Source organism: Lampris incognitus, chromosome 2 (assembly GCF_029633865.1).
Source record: "Lampris incognitus isolate fLamInc1 chromosome 2, fLamInc1.hap2, whole genome shotgun sequence".
Taxonomy (NCBI): Eukaryota; Metazoa; Chordata; class Actinopteri; order Lampriformes; family Lampridae; genus Lampris; species Lampris incognitus.
Window position 1 is genome coordinate 117779645 of NC_079212.1, and position 21942 is coordinate 117801586.

At 42.3% G+C, this 21942-nt stretch overlaps 1 protein-coding gene across 1 annotated transcript in view; it reads right to left on the bottom strand.

Annotated features, from left to right (window-relative positions):
- itpr1b (inositol 1,4,5-trisphosphate receptor, type 1b) overlaps nt 1–21942 on the bottom strand; it is a 162810-nt gene that overhangs the window by 18034 nt on the left and 122834 nt on the right. The window contains exon 51 of the mRNA XM_056275415.1: nt 2831–3006. Coding sequence (XP_056131390.1) covers nt 2831–3006 — 176 coding nt within the window. The remainder of the gene's footprint in view (nt 1–2830; nt 3007–21942) is intronic.

Consider the following 21942-nt stretch of genomic DNA (forward strand, 5'->3'; position numbering starts at 1 on the left):
ATGTGTTATGAAATGAGATTGGCAGCATGACACCTTTTATAGCTGTTAGAATGGCCATTGTTATAATAGGATTTTCACATAGCTCAATAAATACACTTAAGAATTATGAAAGCCTTAGCACATCAGTGTTAGTGGGTCTTGCAGTGATGTGGAATCTCCCTGGTGCATACATCCTGACACCTAACAGTTTGGAGAGACATTAAACCTCCGTGCTGGGGCTCCGTAAAGGGGGGGGGGGGAGTTCGGACAATTCCAAGGGCCCAGCACTGACAGGGGCCCTTCAGAGAACACTCTTATTATTATTATTATTATCATAAGTAAGTGAATGTACTTAAAATTATAATTTTATGGATTAAAAAGTTACAAATGAAACAAACTTGTGTTTTGTTTCTCCATTTTTGGCAAAATTATCAGGATGGATTGGCCTTATTTCACCCCTCTCTCTATGCATTGCATAGTTCAGTCTTACAGAGCACGCTAGCCTAGAACAGTTGATTCCAGTAGAATAACGTTAGGTGAAGAGTGAAGAGATGTCGTTCAAACCTAAATCAGGTTGACAGAAAAGAAAAGAAAAGAAAAGAAAGACAAAAAAAGAAGCTGCGAGTGACATTAAGGGGCAACAGCGAGCCACAAAGACTTTTCAAAAGAAAGGTATTTATTCACGGCCCCTTCCTTTGGTGCCCATAACATGTAGCTAGCTAACTTAGCCAACATAGCTATTCTGTGTGGCTTAATCACTGCGTGGATGATCTAGCTAACTTCAAGTAAAGTTAACTTACAGTGCAGTGTCAGGGTAATTTCAGTTAAATATTTATTGCCACCGTTGCTCCAAATATAACTAGAGCAAAGTGAATCTGTGGCCTATATCCAGCAGCTAGTATGCTAGGCTAGCTAACTAGCATAACGCTACATGCTCGCAAGCTTGTACACTCCTTAATCACGTCTGCCCTCATCATGCACAGATTAAGCTTCAGGATCAGAAACCCTTCCCTCAACCCACCTCCCAGTTGAAGGAGAAGGTGAGCGAGAGGGGTAGAAGGAGAGGGGTTTGGGATTTAAGGCTCATACAAACTGATTTTGAATATTTTAAAGTATGATGTATTACCATGTGAGCAGGTAGCTAGCTTGCAAGCAAGCAAGCAAGCAAGCATTTAATACAACTTTAGCTAATAGTCACATTTAGTTCATCTAGTTCTTCCAGTAATTGCAATAACATTGACCACTGGCATGTTAAAATATGATTGTTAGCTAGCTAGATAACATTTAAGATAGCTCTTCTGGTGTAATATATTTATGTATTACTATGTTAATACTGTTATGGGACAGATTATGAATGATGTACCTTATGGATACTCTAGAGCCAGGGCCCTCTTCAAGCAAGGCAGCCAGAGAAGAGAGCAGAGGTAAAGAGGCAGAGGCAGAAGAAGAGGCAAAGGACAGTGACAGCAGCACAGATGAGGAGGTGGAAGAGGTTCCATGATGAGACCTCCGAAAAAACAGTTCAGGAGGACAGGCCAGAAACAACATTTCATAACACTGTGTTTTTCACTGCCATGGACCAGATAATAAGTGACTTGGACACTCCCTTCCAAACAACAGCAAATACTGTCGAAGAATTTGCGGCCATACTTAAAAGTTGGGCAGTTGAGTGACCGTAATATTGCTTCTGTGTGTCAGCCACTGATAATGAAGTACACAAAGGACCTCACACCTCGGTCTGAGAGTGAAATCAGGCATCTTAATACAATATTTTCTGCTGCTTTCCCCTCTGACTGTACCTCTCTTGCTCTCCTGAATGCAATCTATAAAATGCAACTCCAGATCATTTTTGGAGAGGTTTGCATTGCTCTTAGGATTTTTTGCACTCTCCCGGTTACCGTTGCCAGCAGAGAAAGGGTATTTGGCAAACTGAAACTGATCAAGACCTATCTGAGATCAACAATGTCTCAGGAGAGGTTGAACAACCTTGCAATACTGTCAATCAAAAGCAAGTTGGCTTTATCACTTAACTTCTGGGATTTGATTCACGATTTTGCTAGCAAGAAGGCCCGGCGTTTGGCTTTTGGCATTTAAGTCATGGGCTGGGAGAATAAAGTTTAGTTTCACAGCTATAGACCTACTGTAACAACTGCCCCAGCATTGTTACATTGTAATAGCCTACGTCTTCCCCATTTCTGATTACATTGTAAACTGGAGATAAACTAGGCCAGAAATAGATGATTTCGGAGAATGTAAAGTAGGCTAAAGCTTTATAATTCAAACGTATTTCCTCACCTTTGACAGTGTAGATTAATATTTCCAAGACCATGCAGCCAAGAGCTGTATGGTAAACCAACAGCCACGGACTCCACATAGTTTTATAGTAGCGCTTCTGTTATTTAGATAAAAAGACCACCCCATTGAATTTATATTTTTACTTTTTGTATGATTGTACTTTTTGTCCTTGTGTTTAAATCTTCATTTAATTTAATAAGTTGATGAATGTTGAGGTTGTTTTTTTTTTTACTGGATTGTTGATTACTGTATTTACTGTATTATATTAAATTTACAAAAGATAGCCTTCAATGGATTTCTTGCAGTGCGTCAAGTAATCTTCTATCGATGACATGTTCTTCATCAAACATCAAATTCAACTGGGTTTTCTGGGTTGATGGGTGGTTTATGTGGGTGGGGGGGATGGGGGCCCAATATTATATTCTTTCATTGGGCCCAGAATCTCTAGCGGTGCCCCTGCCTCTGTGTCAGGACAGAGGAGGCTGCTCTGAAGAGACTCAAAAAGCGTACCTTTACCAAAGGAGACATGTATATTTAAACACAGTCACACACTTACATTGAAAGCTCCCAGTAATAGCAGGGTGGGCTCCAGGCCCACAGAAAATATTAGGCGCAGGATGGTGGAGGCAATGAGGGCCCTGATGCCGTGGGGCTGAGGCAAAATGATGACTATGGCCAAGGACACCAGCATGGCTGTCCACAGCAGGGCAGAGAGATGGGGCTCCAGGTTACCTGAGGACCAAGAGGACGAGGAGAGAAAAGTGAATAAAGTGGGGATGGTGAAAGGTGGTTGGAGCGGAACACTGAAACCTTTTAAATTCTTTGAATTTCTCCCAAAAAAGTACAATGGAAATTGCCTATAGTGATCGCGGTTATAGTGATCAACTCTTTATATTGATCAAAGCTCGCCAGATGGAAGCACTGACACTATTTGAAAAATCTGGTTATTGCTATCAAGCAGTCCACTTAAAACGATCATTTTGGGTCTTTCATACATGGGAAATTAAGAAAAAAAAACCTATTTTGAAACCAAGGTAATTCTGGAAATCTAAAGTTAAACTTTCAATTATTTTTGCACTAGCTCTGATGTTACCAAACAGCGCCACCCCCGCTCTGAAAATCTACCTCAAATAAAGCCAGATAGCCTGATGTGGGATAGGCGTACCTTCATTTTTAGGCCTCAGAAGACTGTTATTAAAAAAGTAGTAGCATGGCGGTCTATTCTGTTGCCTACCAACATGGGAATCGCAGGTTGAAAGGCAGCATACAATGATTGGTTGGGGGTCATACTTGTGGTGTTGCCAATCTCCAGGCCAAGACACAGCAAGAATTTATGGCACTATGATTGCCTTATCTGACATGGTGACCATCGTGAAAGACAAAAATATCGTGTAGTCTGATCCCGGCTTAAGGTGACCAGGTTTTTGGGAGCAAAATAGGTACTGAAAGTTGAGACAGGAATTTGAGTCATGGTCAAGGGGGCATTTTTAGGCCTCAGCCTACTGTTATTAAAAAAGTAGGGCATCTGGGTAGCATGACGGTCTATTCTGTTGCCTACCAACATAGAGATCGCAGGTTCGAATCCCTGTGTTACCTCCGGCTTGGTTGGGCGTCCCTACAGACACAACTGGCCATGTCTGCGGGCGGGAAGCTGGATGTGGGTATGTATTGCTTTTTCCCAAGTTTATTCAGAAAGTCAAACCGGAACTACAAGCAGACACTAGAGGACAGTACAGCGCATTAGCGACACTCATTGTCAAATTACCGTATTACAACACTCCCACTAAATTTTACAATGGCATTAAGGCACTTCACACTAAATTATATTACTAAGAGCCGTGCTCTCCTTCATAAATAATGTCAAGATAATAAATCTTTAAACTAAAAAAAACTTGCAAGATTCCTTTTCTTACTCCTTTTACCTTGCTTACAGCTTTCTTACCATTTTCAACAGAAAAACAGTGCCTATTACAGTAAACAGAATTACGTAGGGAAAAGCCCAATCTCTCTCCTAAGATATTCAAACTTCTGTTTAGTCAGTGGCTTGGTCAAGATATCTGCCTTCATGTCATTTGTTGGGCAATATTGCAGTTCTATTTGTCCATTCTGCACACATTCACAGATGTAGGGGTAGCGAATGTCTATGTGTTTAGTCCTTGAGTGATCCGCTGGATTCTTCGCGATTGCAATGGCTCCTTGGTTGTCCTCCAGGATCACTGTGGGCATAGCATCCATTCCGAGATCATTCAGTAATCGTCTCAGCCAGGTACCCTCTTGAGCAGTTTGTCTGAGTGCGACATACTCGGCATCTGCTGTTGAAAGTGCAACTGTTGCCTGTTTCTTGCTGAGCCAGCTCACTACTCCTCCACTCAGTAAGAATATGTTGCTGGTTGTTGAGCGGCGGTCATCCTTATCACCGGCCCAGTCAGCATCTGAGAAGCCGATCAAAGTTCCAGACTCTGACCGCTCATACTTGAGAGCAAGGTTCACTGTACCTTTCAACTATCGAAGTATTCTCTTCACAGCAGTCAGATGTGCAGCATCTGGATTTACGTTGAACTTTGACACAGCACTCACTGCTTGAGCTATGTCTGTTCGTGTAACCATTGCAGCATACAGCAGATTTCCTACCATGGACTGATAGGTACTTTGGTTCATAGGCTTACTGACACCATCACTTTTTTTCAATTTGACGTTGGCATCAGCAGGAGTTGCAACAGGATTTGCATTATCCATCCCATATTTCTGAAGAATGGCTTCAATGTAATGCTTCTGATGAAGTAAGACAGTTCTTTTCTTTGTCTTGGACAACAGAGATGCCCAGGATATTGGACAGCTCACCCATGTCCTTCATTTTGTAGCACTTCTTGAGAGCCATTTCAACTCATTCATGCTTGCAATCGACTCCGTAATCAGAATCAGATCATCCACATAAACAGTGAGTATCTCAAGCTCTTGTCTTGATCTCACAAACACACAGGGGTCTGATGTGCTCTGTTTAAATCCAATTTCCATCATGAACTCCGTGAAAGCCTTGCTCCAGCAGCGAGGAGACTGCTTCAGTCCATAGATTGATTTGTTCAGTTTACACACCAGGTGTTCCTGCCCTGGTTTGATGTATCCCTCTGGTTGCTCCATGTAGATTTCTTCTTCCAGGTGTCCATTAAGGAATGCAGTTACTATGTCCATCTGGTGCACATGTAGATTGTTCTGGATGGCAATGGATAGTAATGTACGAATTGAGCTGAATCGTACTACGTGTGAAAAAGTTTCATCATAGTCAGCACCATACAACTGTGAGTAGCCCTTGGTGATGAGTCTGCACTTGTATCTCTCCACTCGTCCATCACTATGATGCTTGACTTTGAACACCCATCTTGATCCTATGGACTTTCTATCCCTTGGTAAATCCACTAAGTCCCACGTCTCATTTTCCAGCAGCGACTCATATTCCAAGTCAGCCGCCTCCTGCCATTCCTTTGCATTAGTACTCATCATTGCTTCTTTCAGTGTGCTTGGCTCTATGACACGACACACATTGGCATAATGATCAACAGTCACTATATCAGCAAGCTCATCATATCCATATCTCCTTGGAACCCTTCTGATTCTGCCGCCTTCTCTAGCGGCTTCATTGACAGTGACCTCGTCATCTGGTGTTCCACTCTCATCTGTGTTCAAGGTTACCTTGTTCTCTGAGCAAGTCACTTCCACTTCCTGTTTCCAGTCGAAGTCTGATTCATTAAAGATGACATTATTGATTACGACGAATTAGAATCCTCTTTTTCTCTTCATCAAACAGACGATAGCCTTTGGCATTGTTTGCATATCCCATGAAACAAAGCTTCACAGCCTTCTTGTCCAGTTTTCTTCTCTCTATGTCTGGGATATGTGCATAAGCAACACAGCCAAACACTCTCATGTGACTCATGTCCAGCTTTTTGCCACACCATCTCTCATAGGGTGTCTCTTGCTTCAGGACAGATGTGGGCAGCCTGTTCTGTATGTAAGCTGCGGCAACTTAGCATGAGACAGCATACTTCTAGCTGCTTCAATTAATGTCCTATTTTTTCTTTCTGCAACACCATTTTGCTGTGGTGAGTGAGGTACAGTCATCTCATGGTGGATACCTTGAGCCTTCAAATATTCTTGAAACTCCTTTGACGTGTACTCACCACCATTGTCTGTTCTCAGTCTTGTGATGTTCTGCCCACACTCATTGGAGAATGTTTTCTCAAATTCCTTGAATTTGCTAAGGACGTAACGCTTCTGTTTCAGAAAGTATACCTTGCAGCATCTAGAGTAATCATCGATAAAAGTCACAAAATATTTTGCTCCACCTCTAGACTCAGTCTGTATGGGACCACAGACGTCACTATGGATCAGCTGCAACTTGTGTTTGGAATGGATTTCTCCTACTGGCTTGTATGGCTTTCTAGACATCTTGCCTTCCACACATCCTTCACAGAAAGGAACCTCTTTCTCTGCAGAGAAGTCCACTCCGTTCACCAGATCTTTTAGTTCCTTCAGCTTGGTGGTGTGACCCAGGTGCTGGTGCCACAGGCTGACTGCTACTGATGCACTTGATGCACCATGACAGACAGACGGACTTCCTTCGACGTCCAGCTGATACAGTCCGTCAGATCTTTGTGTTCCCATTCCTTGAAGAGTTCCATCTTTCCCACGTATGTAGCAGCGAGACTTCTTGAACTGCACCATATTTCCTTTTCTGGCAGCAGTTCCCACTGAGAATAGATTCCCAGATAGCTTTGGAACATACAGCACATCATACAGTGATATTTTTTACATCACTTACTTTGAAAGTCATTCTCATTTTGAAATTGCCAAGTCCTAGGGCGTCAACCACCCTGTCGTCACCGAGTTTCACAGACTGTGCTTTTGAGAATTGCTGGTAGTCTTGAAGAATTTCTTTATCACATGTCATGTGTTTTGATGCTCCCGAATCAATCAACCATTCGACCTGTTGTGGCCTCTCAGTCGGGTTTGCCTCTTTAGCAACAAAGGCACTTTCAGACGAATCTTCTGCATCTTCACACATCATGCTTTTGGCCTTGTGGGTTTTCTTTTTCTTTTTCCAACTTGGACAGTCGCACTTTATATGTCCTTCTTTCCCACATTTGTAACATCTCCACATGCTTGGTCTTTCAGCTCCCACTGCCTGGGAGTTAGCATGCATAGCCCCATGAAATTGTGATGACATGGCTGATTCACCAACTGACCTAGCACCACTGGAGTTATCATTAGCATTCACTCGCTTTTGCTCTTCATTTACTAATGCTTGCTAAACAAACTGCAGTGTCAAATTATCAATCTTTGTTTCTAGCGCAGTGACAATTGTAGCGTAGCTTGGTGGCAAACTACCCAAGAGTGTTATAATTTGGTCTTCCTCTTCTATCACAGAACCTATTGCTCCTAGCTAATCAGTCAGTTCCTTCATTCATTTTAAATGTTCATTTAAACTTTCTCCTTCCTTCTTTTCACATCTGAAATATTTTTTCTTCAGGAACGGTTTATTTGCCGAAGTGTCTCTCTCAAAATGTCCTTTCAGCGTGTTCCACGCCTCTTTTAGAGTCTGGCAGCATACTATCGGGCACATCTGCGGTGTACTTACATTCAGCACTAACACAGAGAATGCCTTCTCTCTCCGTTTCCTGAATTCAGCTTGTGTGTGTGCATTAGCATCTGCGGCTAGGATATCCGTCTTCATTAGCATGCCCCATAGTCCTTTTCACTTTCAGCAAGTGTTCGATCGGAAATTTCCACATTGCCCAGTTCTCTGGTCCGCTCAGCTGGTCAATAAACAGCTTATCTTCCATTGTGAATTCCACAACACCGTTTATCTCACACAAAACTCTGTGTAAAACAGCCTTTTAGCGACGCTCTGGGCCCACAACCTATTGCTTTTTCACGTGTTTATTCAGAAAGTCAAACCGGAACTAAAAGCAGACGCTAGAGGACAGTCCATCACATTAGCGACACCCATTGTCAAATTACTGTATTACAACAGTATGTGCCCTGGTCGCTGCACTAGCGCCTCTAGACACGGCAAGAATTTATGGTACTGTGTTTGCTATCTGATATGGTGACCATCGGGAAAGACAAAAATATCGTGTAGTCTGATCCCAGCTTAAGGTGACCAGGTTTTTGGGAGCAAAATGGGTACTGAAAGTTGAGACAGGAATTTGAGTCATGGTCAAGGGGGCATTTTTAGGCCTCAGCCTACTGCTTTTAAAAAAGTAGGGCATCTGGGTAGTATGGCGGTCTATTCTGTTGCCTACCAACATGGGGATCGCAGTTTCGAATCCCTGTGTTACCTCTGGCTTGGTTGGGCGTCCCTACAGACACAACTGGCCATGTCTGTGGGTGGGAAGCTGGATGTGGGTATGTGCCCTGGTCGCTGCACTAGCGCCTCTTCTAGTTGGTCAGGGTGCTTGTTTGGGGGGGGAGGGGGAACTGGGGGGAATAGCGTGATCCTCCCACATGCTATGTGCCCCTGGTGAAACTCCTCGCTGTCAGGTGAAAAGAAGGGGCTGGCAACTCCACATGTATCAGAGGAGGCATGTGGTTGTCTGCAGCCCCCCCTGGATTGGCAGAGGGGGTGGAGCAGCGACCGGAACGGCTCGGAGAGTGGGGTGATTGGCCAGGAACAATTGGGAAGAAAAAGGGGAAAAAATTTATTTCATGCAACAACAAGCTATGTTACTGTAACCTATAGTTTATCTTCAAGTTTCCGTTAAAAGCATCTGAAACAGCTGATATTTTGTTACAGTACAACAGCTGATGGCAGGGTGTCTTTTGGTCAATTATATTCTAGAGAAATTGTCTTTCATTCCATTTTATTTATCTAATTAGTGTACACTATCAATTTTATGTTCATCCAAGTAAATAAGTAAACAGAACAAATAAAAAACCTTTGCTTAAGGTGATTGACTGGTTATAGCGATCATATTGACCTAGACAGATGTAATCACTAATAACTGGTGTCCACTGTAGATGCATTATGTTTGTTACCCAGCATATCCACAACTGAACACGCATGGTTTTTTTTTCCACCCATCATTGGTTTGGATGGCACTCGTCTAAATACACTAATGCTGGGATCTGACAACATGATTTCAGCCCGATTTTGACACGATTTTGTTGTTGCCAACAAAGGTCCAGCGTCGGGCCCGATTATGAATGTTAGGAACGACAAAAAGGCATTTTTACCCCGTGTGGGGTGACATAATCGAAGAACAGCGATGTGGCATCTGAGGAACCCCACGACACCCCAAGGAAAATCTAGCATGTCAGAATTTTTTTGCATTTTCCTGCTTAGTTTGACATCCTTTCCTTGATGTTGACCAATAGGATGACAGAGTGCGCTCTGGTGCACATATGTAAACATGGCAAAGAGAAAGTGATGCTGCTGTTGCTGCTGTCAGATGGAACGATGAAACTGAGGAAAGGTTTGTTGAGCAGTGGCAACAATACCCCTGCCTTTTTGAGGTTTTCTAGAGGGAGAACCATGACAAAGTCAAAAAAGATATGTTGGTGAGAATGTTGTGAGAAATAGCAGAGGCGCTTCAGCAACCCGGTGAGTAGCTGGTTAAACTATGCTAGGTTACCATTCCCCAGTAGCACTAGCTGCAACAGCATCCACAATCGCTTTTTCTTTCTTTACTTTTTCGTTTCAGAATACAAGACCGCCAGCATCATATATTGCATTTCTGTAGCCATGATTGACAATTTCCTGGCCCTCCTCCCCGATGACCTATGAACTCACACAAGATCATGAAAGGCAGCATACAATGATTGGTTGGGGGTCATACTTGGGGTGTTGCCAATCTCCAGGCCAAGACACGGCAAGAATGTATGGTACTATGATTGCCTTACCTGACATGGTGACCATCGTGAAAGAAAAAATATTGTGTAGTTTGATCCCGGTTTAAGGTGACCAGGTTTTTGGGAGCAAAATGGGTACTGAAAGTTGAGACAGGAATTTGAGTCATGGTCAAGTGGGCTGACACATAATTAAAAAAAAAACTTTCTGAAAGAAAATAAATAAATCAAAAATAAATAAATCGTACTGTTAATTTTCATTTATAATAGTTAAATAAATGTCCCAGAGGACAATCCAAAATGGGGACAACTGGTCACCCTAAGTTACGCACTATTGTAGAGGTGCCCATTTCAACCATGGGGATAAGTCTGCAGCTCCACCAGAGCAGTTGGGAGTTGACATTGAGTTGAGTGCCTTGAAATTAGCTTTTAGGGAGGGTAGAGCATTTGTTTATCACCTTACAAACCTCAATTTCCCCCGTTTTTAATCTGGGGGATTCAAACGGTGAACACTCTAGTCATTAGCATGCTCTCAAACTCTTAACATTTAAGGTGCTGTTCCCCCAACACGACTACTTTCAACAACCAAGATGTGTGTTGTTCCATCCCTAAATCTCTGACTCTATTCCAACAATGAAAGTTGGTTTTAAGAAAAATATTTGACACCCTCGCTGTCTGTCAATATATTCAGTCGCTATGTCTTTATGCAGAACCATAAATGTGACAAATCTAGCATTTTAGCTCATAGAACTATTACCAAGCAAGGTTGCTTTCCAAACACTAACTCAGTGCCAACTCCTGGCCCATGTGCAATAGAGGAAATGGCTGCTTTATAAATTTAACCCTTTGTGTGTGAATATAGATCTGTGTGCGTGTCAGGTTAAAAACAGTGTTAGTTAGGTACCATGCTTCCCAATACACCAAGGGTGAGACTCAGACCATCTCCCTCTAATCTCTTCTCTCCTCTCTTTAGGGGTCCCCTTTCTCCTAACCTCTTGGCGGGAAGATCACATGACAGATACCCGTTACGTAACTCTGGTTAGCTAAAAATACCTTTGGCACAACACACATTCACGAGGAACAGTCTAACAATGACTCTGGGCATGGCAGCCTAACAGCCTGCTCAGGCATGTGGACTTGGCAACCAAAGCAGATACAGTAGCTGGGGTCATCACGCACTCCTACACACTTTTACACAAGGTCATTCATTTTTATGTTTGTGATTCCATTCAACTAACTCTAGGAAAATAGGAGAATAACCTTTAACTCTTCCTTCACAGCCAAGCGCTCATGTTAGGTAAGAATGGCTGATTCCATTCTTCGGAAATTCAGTCTTATCGTTGACTGCAAAGATCAAAAGCAAGGATTTCACTCTGCATGTTTAAGTTAGGGTTAGGCTCCTCACTAGTTATTTGTGCTAGCTCTTTTCTGCTGTGTATTGAGAGACAGCATCAATTGGCCTAGTTCCTCTGTCTGCTCTTAGTCAGGTGGTCACATTCCTACAGGGCCAGCAAGTGGGTGTTGTCTCTAGCACTCACTCTGAACTCTGCTAGTCTGCGCTAACCTGGGCCCACACAAACACTCCACTCTGTTAGGGACCGGCTGGCTTAGCTACCTTCAGAAGCCCACAGGAAGTAGACAGCCTGAAGCTCTATAAAATGCACTTTTAGGACATCTGCATGTCTGGACAGTGCTGGGCGACGGTCCAGCCTGCAGTTTCTCTTCAAACAAATCACCTCCAAGGGATGATTAGAAGTTTGTCATGTGAGTGTGTCATGCACCTACATAATATTTAAGCTGAGTTTACAGTTTTATCAGTTAAACTGCGTTTATAGTCTGCCTCTGAAGCAGTCTTTCAAGAACTGCACAAATGTGACAATACAGTTTTTTTTTCCTGAACCACCTGCACTATATTATAATTTCATAGTAATTTATCAGTTCCTTTCAGGTTTATATGGGGATGGCTAAAATATTAACCAAAACATGAACTCACATGGATCCATAACAAAGTAAATTGTTAGCATGTGTGTTTGTGCATGCGCATGTATGTGTCTTAAGATTTAATTTTTAAACATTAGACACGGTCAGTTTTTTTCTCTTGCTCACATGATACATGGCTTAATGTCCTGGAATGAACTGCTAAGCTCTCTGGGGACCTTTGATACCAGAATCCACATGAGGGTTTCTCGCGCTAAACCTAACAATTTCCCTCCCCCTCCCCCTATGGTTCTGAGGAAGTTCAAACAAAAGGGACTTCGCTGCTTGACCCCACAGAACAATTGAAAGTTTATGTGAGTCACAATGTGCGTCTTCTCTCTGCAACTCTGCAATGAAACAATGGAGGCACTAATGGCTGGTGCTTTGCTCATCCCCACAAATAACAGCCTTCAAGAAGAACTGAGGAATGAGAGACATCAAAAACAAACTGCAAACAAACAGATCTTAGGTAGAATATATAATAAATTCAGTCAATCATTCTTTTGGTTTGGAGAAATCCGTTTGCAGAATTTGTTTTCACTTAACTATATTGGTAAAAAACTAAATAAAATCAACATCCGTTGTCAGTTTTGTGAACCACGAGATTCATACCCCTAAGGCAAAGGGTTCTATCCTGTGACCTTGCAAAAATTAGACAGATTTTCCTGGCCTAACCTTGTAAATCTCTGTCCACATGATGGGATCTGGCTGGCCAGGGGTTAATAGGGCCGAGCTGGATCACAGGACAGGGGAATGAGGTGGAATACAGGCATCCCGCTGTGGGGGTAAACTACTTCTCACCATTGTCATACATGCTACTATGTTAACGTTAGTGAACACCAGTGTTTTTGTTCACTTTCTTTTTGTATGCACTCAATGTTAAGGACTAATGTAGGTATTGGCTCTCTGAATATTTGCTGAGCTGTAATTTGATATTGTTTAACTTAGTCTGAATCAGTATTTTTAAGCTTTTTGTGAATCCATTACTCAGACATCACAGAGCAGACAAGTGTTAGTAGATCATTGTTAATTTATCTTTTCTCTTGAGTCCACATCATCCTCTACCGATTATTTGTTTTTAATTGTAACAGCAACCTAAGTGTGTATGCAGAAGTTTTTCAAGTTTTCGTTTTGTAGCCATCAGTGTATCAAAGTAGGTTAATCAGTATCAAAATGGAGATGCAAGGCTATGTTACTAAACTATTATATCAAAGAATAAAGTTTAAAATTTCTTCATGGTTGTTAAATCGTAGTGGAGCTTTAGGTTGCAAACTTGGTTTATGTGAAATGTCATTGTGACTTACTTCCCTTGCACATTCAGTGCTCTGATGCAAATTATTCAGAGTCATAAAAGACACAGTATTGGAAATTACGTAAGAGCAGCCTGTAACATAACAGCCTTGTCCTCAGCCAGGTGTCACTTTGCACGGTATCCAAAACGTCACAGTTGGTGGCACGGTGTCGAGTTTCCTGACAGCAAACTTGGGCTTATGTGGGGACCACAACAGCGCACGCATACACGTGCACACACGCGCGCGCACGCGCGCACACACACACACACACACACACACACACACACACACACACACACACACACACACACACACACACACACACACAGATAAACACCAACAATTGATTAATAGAGATGATGGTTCAGTCGCAGAAAAAGAGGATTTAAAGATGACACCAGTGTTAACAAGAGAAGGGGAATCTCATGTCAAGTCATGTGTGGGTGTCAAGCTCAGAAAAGGTATCAATAATCAGGTCATGACCTGAATGGGGGCAGATGCGATTGGATTTTTTTTTCTCGTTACGACACTGAGGACACTGAGTTTAAGATCCAAACCAACAGATATGTGTGATGAAATTCAATTTAGTTTGGAAGGTGACAAGGTACACCCAAACCACAGGCATTAAGAGAATACACAGTGCTCGAAGGGACATCAGTACTCTAACTGCACAACAAAGACTAGTGCATCATGAGCGACTGGGAAGTAGGAAAGTTCCAACCGCCGAGTGGGAGAATACACCTGAACGCCTATTGCACTAGGAACATCCCACTAGGAAAATGGAAAGTTTTTGAGAGCTCTGAAAAGTAGGTTTGGCGTCACTCAATATGGCAGCATTTGTAGTGAAATTTAAGAATGCACTTGTTCTGCACACAAATAAGTCACTTCATTGGTTTTTGTTTTGGATTTTTTTCTCCCTTTTTCTTCCCAATTGTATCCGGCCAATTACCCACTCTTCTGAGCTGTCCCGGTCACTGATCCACCCCCTCTGCCAATCCGGGGAGGGCTGCAGATGACCACATGTCTCCTCCGACACACGTGGAGTTGCCAGCCGCTTCTTTCCACCTGACAGTGAGGAGTTTCACGAGGAGGACGTAGCGCATGGGAGGATCACGCTATTCCCCCCAGTTCCCCCTCTCCCCCGAACAGGTGCCCAGACCGACCAGAGGAAGCGCTAGTGCAGCGACCAGGACACATCCCCACATCTGGCTTTCCACCCACAGACATGGCCAATGGTGTCTGTAGGGACACCCGACCAAGCCGGAGGTAACACAGGGATTTGAACCGCCGATCCCCATGTTGGTAGGCAACGGATGTCACTTCATTGTTAATTTAGGTCATACTCATTAGCGCAGGTGATTGTGATGTTAAAAGATACTGTACAGTTTACGACCCATTCTTGCTTTGGCAGCAGGAGTGGTGGCTGGCAGAGAAACACACTATAACTGAAACACCATTCGACTACGACCTCAGATCAAATGAGAAAACCCACTGAATTTAAGCATATTACTAATGTAGTGACTAATGTAGTGTACAAATAAGATTGACCTCCTGAGCTCTATTTCATTCCTGTGTTGATTTATATGGGTGATGACGAGATTGCCACTTTTCTGTATTCTGACCGTGGAAATAGAGCAGATTTCCCGGGCTCCATACCAAGTGGCCTGTTTGTTGTTGTCGTAATGTGAACGCTCTCAACTAGGAAGTGGGACATTCCCAAATGGGAACTTTCCCAATTCTCAGATGAGATGCCTGAACGCAGGATGACTACAAAGGGCCTTCCATAAGCCGAGTTCAGACTGTCATCTTGTTTGACATAATCAGAGGTGCACATAACTGGTGCGCAGGTGCATGTGCGTGGTCAAAATAAATGATACGTAGAGGTGCTTTTGTGTGCCAACATTTTTGGGATACAATTACTGACTGAAACAACAGGAGTTTCTCCATATATCACTGGTAAGAAATTCATTAAAACAAATGCGTCAGTTTTAATAATCAGTTGTTAATCATGCAACTTTTTGCCTTCGTTCTTGATTAAGTAGATGTGGGTTTTTTTCAAAGTTAACAAAGTTAACTGTTAAACCTTGAGCTCCAGCAAATAGTTAGCTTATGTTACAACTAGCTTAACGTTACATTTTTTTCTCTGGTTTTAGTATTTTCATTTATTCATCAAAATGTCCAAGAAGCAGGCTACCGTAAGTAATTACTTTGGTATTGCACCACCAAAGAAATGCCAGATTGAACCTGTACATAAAAAACATGTATTCGTGGAAAAGTGGCTACAGGAAGTAGCCTGACTCCAAACAGATGATGACCGCACAGAGATGTGGTGCAAAATATGCCATCAAAATCCCAATCTTGCGGATAAAAGCAGCAGCTTTATATAGGGACAAACAATTTCAGTCATCCAGCTTTTGAAAAGCACGAGAAGAGTAAAGAGCACATGAACATAGTGCAAACTACTGATAACAGGTGCAGCCAGGATCAGAAATCCACTCGCCCTCTTGACACGTGGCAGGACAAACTGAATGAAGAACAGTGTCAAGCACTGTGTGGTATTTTTCTGTTGGCCTTTCACAAAGCGAACCATGCACGCCCAATGCGTTCATATGAGGAGGATATTGCGCTTTTCAAGAGGCTAGTTAATGTCGGGAGTGCATATCATTCACAAGAAGGGCGGGCAGCATCATGCAGAGCATTGCACAGACAATCAGTTTAGAATTGAGTGAAAATTTGAAGGCAGCTGAATTTTGAGTCGTGCTCTTTGAAGGATCAGAAGACATAACACAAGTGGAGCAAGAAATTGTGTACATTGTGTCTCTGACTAGCTATGGAGAGTTCACCTCAGATTTCCTTTGATTAATTCATTTGGGTGTGAACCGAGTGGCACAGGACATAGTGAACAGACTGGAGCAGCTCTTCCATACTTGTGGTTTAGGGCCCGGGTTTCCAAAGTGGGGGCCGCCGGGAGGCGCTAGGGGGTCCGGGAGAGGAAAATGAAAAATGCAGTTAAAAAAAACTAATAATACAAATAAAATTAAATATATCAAAAAATAAATTTCAATTCAAATTCAGTTCATAACATTATTGTGCCGTTTTAAAATAAAATATCAATTGTTACAAATTCTTCCATACCGAAATGAGGTCTTAACCACGCCCTTCTTTCAATCGTAGCCAATACGCCCATTTCACGCCGTGGCCATCTTGGATTAAAAAAAAAACCAAGCGGTGGGAACTTAGCCACGCCCCCTTCTTACTTCATTGAAAACACTGCTGGAAGCAACATGTCGTACTGCTGTGTACCATCCTAAATTCAACTGACACATTAAGATGCCATATGGCTAAATGTTTACTCCTCCTACTATTATTGCAACAGAAATTATGTACATGTAGGCCTACTGTATGCATTGAGCTGCAGAGGTTGCATGTACATTTAACGTTACTGTATGCATTGAGCTGCAGAGGTTGCACCATGTACAGCCAGTTAAATAATATTGGGGTGACCAGTTTCAGTGTGACTAAAACATTAGAAGGGAGACAGAAGTTTGACGTTGAAAAATGTTTGCTCCTGTTTGTAGTCGCATTGGTGACTTAATAGCAGAAGAAGATGAAGAGGAACATGAAGAGGAACATGAGGGAGATAGGTGATTTGTTACTGTCAGTACAATACAATTTTTCTAACATGTAGATTACTGCATTGTATAATATATATATATATATATATATATATATATATATATATATATATATATATATATATATACACTACCGTTCAAAAGTTTGGGATCACCCAAACAATTTCGTGTTTTCCATGAAAAGTCACACTTATTCACCACCATATGTTGTGAAATGAATAGAAAATAGAGTCAAGACATTGACAAGGTTAGAAATAATGATTTGTATTTGAAATAAGATTTTTTTTACATCAAACTTTGCTTTCGTCAAAGAATCCTCCATTTGCAGCAATTACAGCATTGCAGACCTTTGGCATTCTAGCTGTTAATTTGTTGAGGTAATCTGGAGAAATTGCACCCCACGCTTCCAGAAGCAGCTCCCACAAGTTGGATTGGTTGGATGGGCACTTCTTTGAGCAGATTGAGTTTCTGGAGCATCACATTTGTGGGGTCAATTAAACGCTCAAAATGGCCAGAAAAAGAGAACTTTCATCTGAAACTCGACAGTCTATTCTTGTTCTTAGAAATGAAGGCTATTCCATGCGAGAAATTGCTAAGAAATTGAAGATTTCCTACACCGGTGTGTACTACTCCCTTCAGAGGACAGCACAAACAGGCTCTAACCAGAGTAGAAAAAGAAGTGGGAGGCCGCGTTGCACAACTGAGCAAGAAGATAAGTACATTAGAGTCTCTAGTTTGAGAAACAGACGCCTCACAGGTCCCCAACTGGCATCTTCATTAAATAGTACCTGTTAGAGCCTGTTTGTGCTGTCCTCTGAAGGGAGTAGTACACACCGGTGTAGGAAATCTTCAATTTCTTAGCAATTTCTCGCATGGAATAGCCTTCATTTCTAAGAACAAGAATAGACTGTCGAGTTTCAGATGAAAGTTCTCTTTTTCTGGCCATTTTGAGCGTTTAATTGACCCCACAAATGTGATGCTCCAGAAACTCAATCTGCTCAAAGAAGTGCCCATCCAACCAATCCAACTTGTGGGAGCTGCTTCTGGAAGCGTGGGGTGCAATTTCTCCAGATTACCTCAACAAATTAACAGCTAGAATGCCAAAGGTCTGCAATGCTGTAATTGCTGCAAATGGAGGATTCTTTGACGAAAGCAAAGTTTGATGTAAAAAAAATCTTATTTCAAATACAAATCATTATTTCTAACCTTGTCAATGTCTTGACTCTATTTTCTATTCATTTCACAACATATGGTGGTGAATAAGTGTGACTTTTCATGGAAAACACAAAATTGTTTGGGTGATCCCAAACTTTTGAACGGTAGTGTATATATTCACTAATCTTTCAATAGTGGATAGCTCTGCTCTGACACAACATCTTGATAACAGGAAAATGTGTGGATTTATATTGCTTCCCACATGTATGACATATCCTCATATGTCCAGTGAGGTTTGGGCGACTCTACCTGATCATGACTACGACGTGAAGCCCCTTTCTGTGGAAGACCAGCTTGACGCAGTAAAGAAACACATCGCTTTCCTGGAGGACGAAAATAAAATGCTGAAAAGTGAGCGTTTTGGTCTAGAACGCTTCCAGTGTGCGCCCAATCTGATCAGGTTTTACACTGGTTTTAAGGATTACCACACCCTCAAAGCACTCTTCCTAGCTTTACAGCCTACTGCAGAGTCCATGGTGTGATGGACTCAAAAGCAAAGGAACAGCCATAACCTAGAACACATTTCTGTGTCTGGCTTCCATGCAGAGCATTTATCGCTGATTGATCAGTTTTTCCTGTTCTTGTGCCGTGTGAGGCAGGGCTTTTTTGCTCTGGATTTATCTGTACGATTCAATGTGTCGCAGGCCACAGTCAGCAGGAACTGTACGATGTGGGCCAACTATTTGCTCTTTATGTTAGGGACCCTCCCAATATGGCCTAGTAGAGCAGCAGTAGACGAGCCAATGCCACCAATATTCAGGGAATTCTACCCAAACACAAGAGTGATACTAGACTGCACAGAGATTCGCATCGAGACAGCTAGTTCGAAGGTTTTGAACACCATGACATACTCCCATTATAAAAGTAACACTACACTGAAATCCCTAATTGGGATCACTCCCTCAGGGTCAGTTAGCCTGGTAAGTAATCTATACACAGGATGTATTTCTGATAAGGAGATAACTAAGAGGTCAGGTGTTATGGACCTCTTAGAGTCAGGTGATGAGGTCATGGCTGGTAAGGGCTTCCTTATCAAAGACCTGCTCGATGAAATAGATGTAAAACTTGTCATCCCTGCATTTTTAGGCCCAAGTGGACAGTTTAGGTGTGATGAGCTCACAGACACACAGAGTATTGCTGGCTTGAGAATACACATCGAACGGTCAATAAGACGCATAAAGGAGTACCACATTTTTGATGGAGTCATACCCCTTTCACTAAGTGGAACAGTCAACCAACTGTGGACTGTGTGCTCTCCTAACAAATTTTCAGGGACCACTGTTTTAAACCTTTGTTAAATTCAGCTGACAAGAAAATAGTGCACACAAACCTTAGATAGATTGAAACATATTTAACTTCATTTCAGTACAGTCCCATTTTTTAGCCCACACCTTGAGATGAGCAATCACTATCTTGGTTTAGTAAACAATTGATGATTTGAGTTGGTAGCGAGTTCCAGTTTATTGCTACAACAGAATGAGAGTTGACTGAACTTATTTTAGTTTAAAATGAACCAACAGTTTTGTTAAAGTTAAAGGACAAAGAATTAAAATATTGTAGATGGGACAATCTAACGTATAAATATTGAATGTACAGTATACAAATGAAATGTATCTTATTTTTTATTTTATTGTGATTAAACAGCCTCTTTGAATACAGCCCTGTGTGTGTGTCTCTCCTCACTGGCACAGGAGAGGCAGAAAGTACTCGAAAAAGAAAAGATCCAGCTTAGTTTTCATATTGTGGTAAATGACGGTAGGTGCGCGAGGTTGGTAGTCCAAACCATGTTTGCTGCTGGCCCCGGCTGCATTGATTTCCGATTGAGTAAGAAGGGGGCGTGGCTAAGTTCCCACCACTTGGTTTTTTTTAAATCCAAGATGGCCGCGGCGTGAAATGGGCGTATAAATAACTAACCATCTGCCTGTCAGTCAAAGCATTACGTTTAGCTGCTAACTGCTGCCCGAGCGTGTTAATCAAATCACAAGTTAGCTTACGACTGCTGCTTGCGCTAGCGAGCTAACGTTAGCTTTTTTTCTGTAGCCATGAAATTTAGCTAGTTAGCTGGTGCTAGCTTAAAATTTTTTTTTCCCTTTTTCTCCCCAATTTGTATCCGGCCAATTACCCAGCTCCTCTTGAGCCTTCCCGTTCGCTGCTCCACCTCCTCTCCGCCGACCCGGGGGCGCCCCGACCGACCAGAGGAGGCGCCAGTGCAGCGACCAGGACACATACCCACATCCGACTTCCCACCCGCAGACACGGCCAATTGTGTGTGCTAGCTTAAAATAATGGAGACGTTTTTGAAGAGAAAAACGTCAGACGAGCAGATTGGAGGCAGCAGCTCAGCTGCAAAACACGCACGAACACGGAACTCCTGGCCAACTAAAACGCGAAGATTCGACCAAGCGTACATAAAGTATGGCTTTACATCCGCAAGTAAAAACGGACATGATATTCTTAAATATGTTCTCTGCGTCGAGACCCTCTCGAATGAGTGTTTGAAGCCGTCTACAGGGCTCTCAAGTCTCACGTATTGAGCGCGAGACACACGCATTTCAACTCGTTCACACGCTCACACGCCACACCTTGCATTTCTCACGCAGAGAACCAGGGTAACGCCCACCAAGTTGCGCCGCTATTTTTATAACAGTGGAACAGGTAGGAATCAAGTGGATTCCCCATAGCGTTGAGAAGGGCCAGCCACGCACCAGCCAATCAAATTAAAGAATATAGCTGCCGAACAGCCAATCAAATAATAGCATTGCTGTATCCGGGTAAGATTTAGATATTCCCGCTACAACAACTTGACAGAAGAGGACAGCTTTCTACTAACTTAGTCAAAAATCCGAAGTAGGACGACAACGACGTGGGAGAAGACCATATCCTATGTGTACAGTAAGTTATCTCATCATTTGATTTCCGTTGCTGGGGAATATTGTCTCTTTTTACTCTCTATGAATATTGTGTCCAGGCAGTTGGTTTAACCAGTGTGAACTAGCCTAGCTAGCTTAGGGTGACCAAACGGCCTCTTTTCCCCGGACATGTCCTGGGGGGGGGGGGGGGGGTTATAAATTCATGAAAATTACCGGTTTTCTGTGGTAGGTTTGCGTGTTGCTGAACTGTTATATATTATATTTTTTTTACCGATCTCAAGCAAGCCAGCTGCTTTATCAGCGATGTTAATGGCAAGACACTGCTACGTGTTGCCTAGCAACAGGTGCAGAGGCGTCTGTGAGGTGGAGAATCTGCAGCGGTCAGTATTTAAAGTTTAAACATTTCAAACGTCACAGAATTTAAAACGACTTCCCCTGAAACTAAACTAAGATATTGATATTATATTAATTTCTGGCGTTAGGTGATGTTAGCTAATTTGCGATTGTTGCTCAGACATGTTGATAATTAAACAACTTTAATGTTGGTGAAAATTCCTCTCAAAAGCAAATGAAGACATCTGATCCTTTTTAAAGAAGAACCAAAGTGTCAGTAACTGTTTACACATGATTAACTGAGAATGTTCTGTAATTAATCCAAATATTAATCTTTGAAATTAGTGTGAGAATTATTTACTATTTAATGCCAACCCGTCCTTTTCCATTAGTGGCTCAAGAGCAGAGTTATTATAGTATATGTGACATTAATGTGCTGCTACTTGTATTGTAGTAAGACATGAGTATTATTTATAAGCTAAACTAGTCACAGCTTGTCCAATT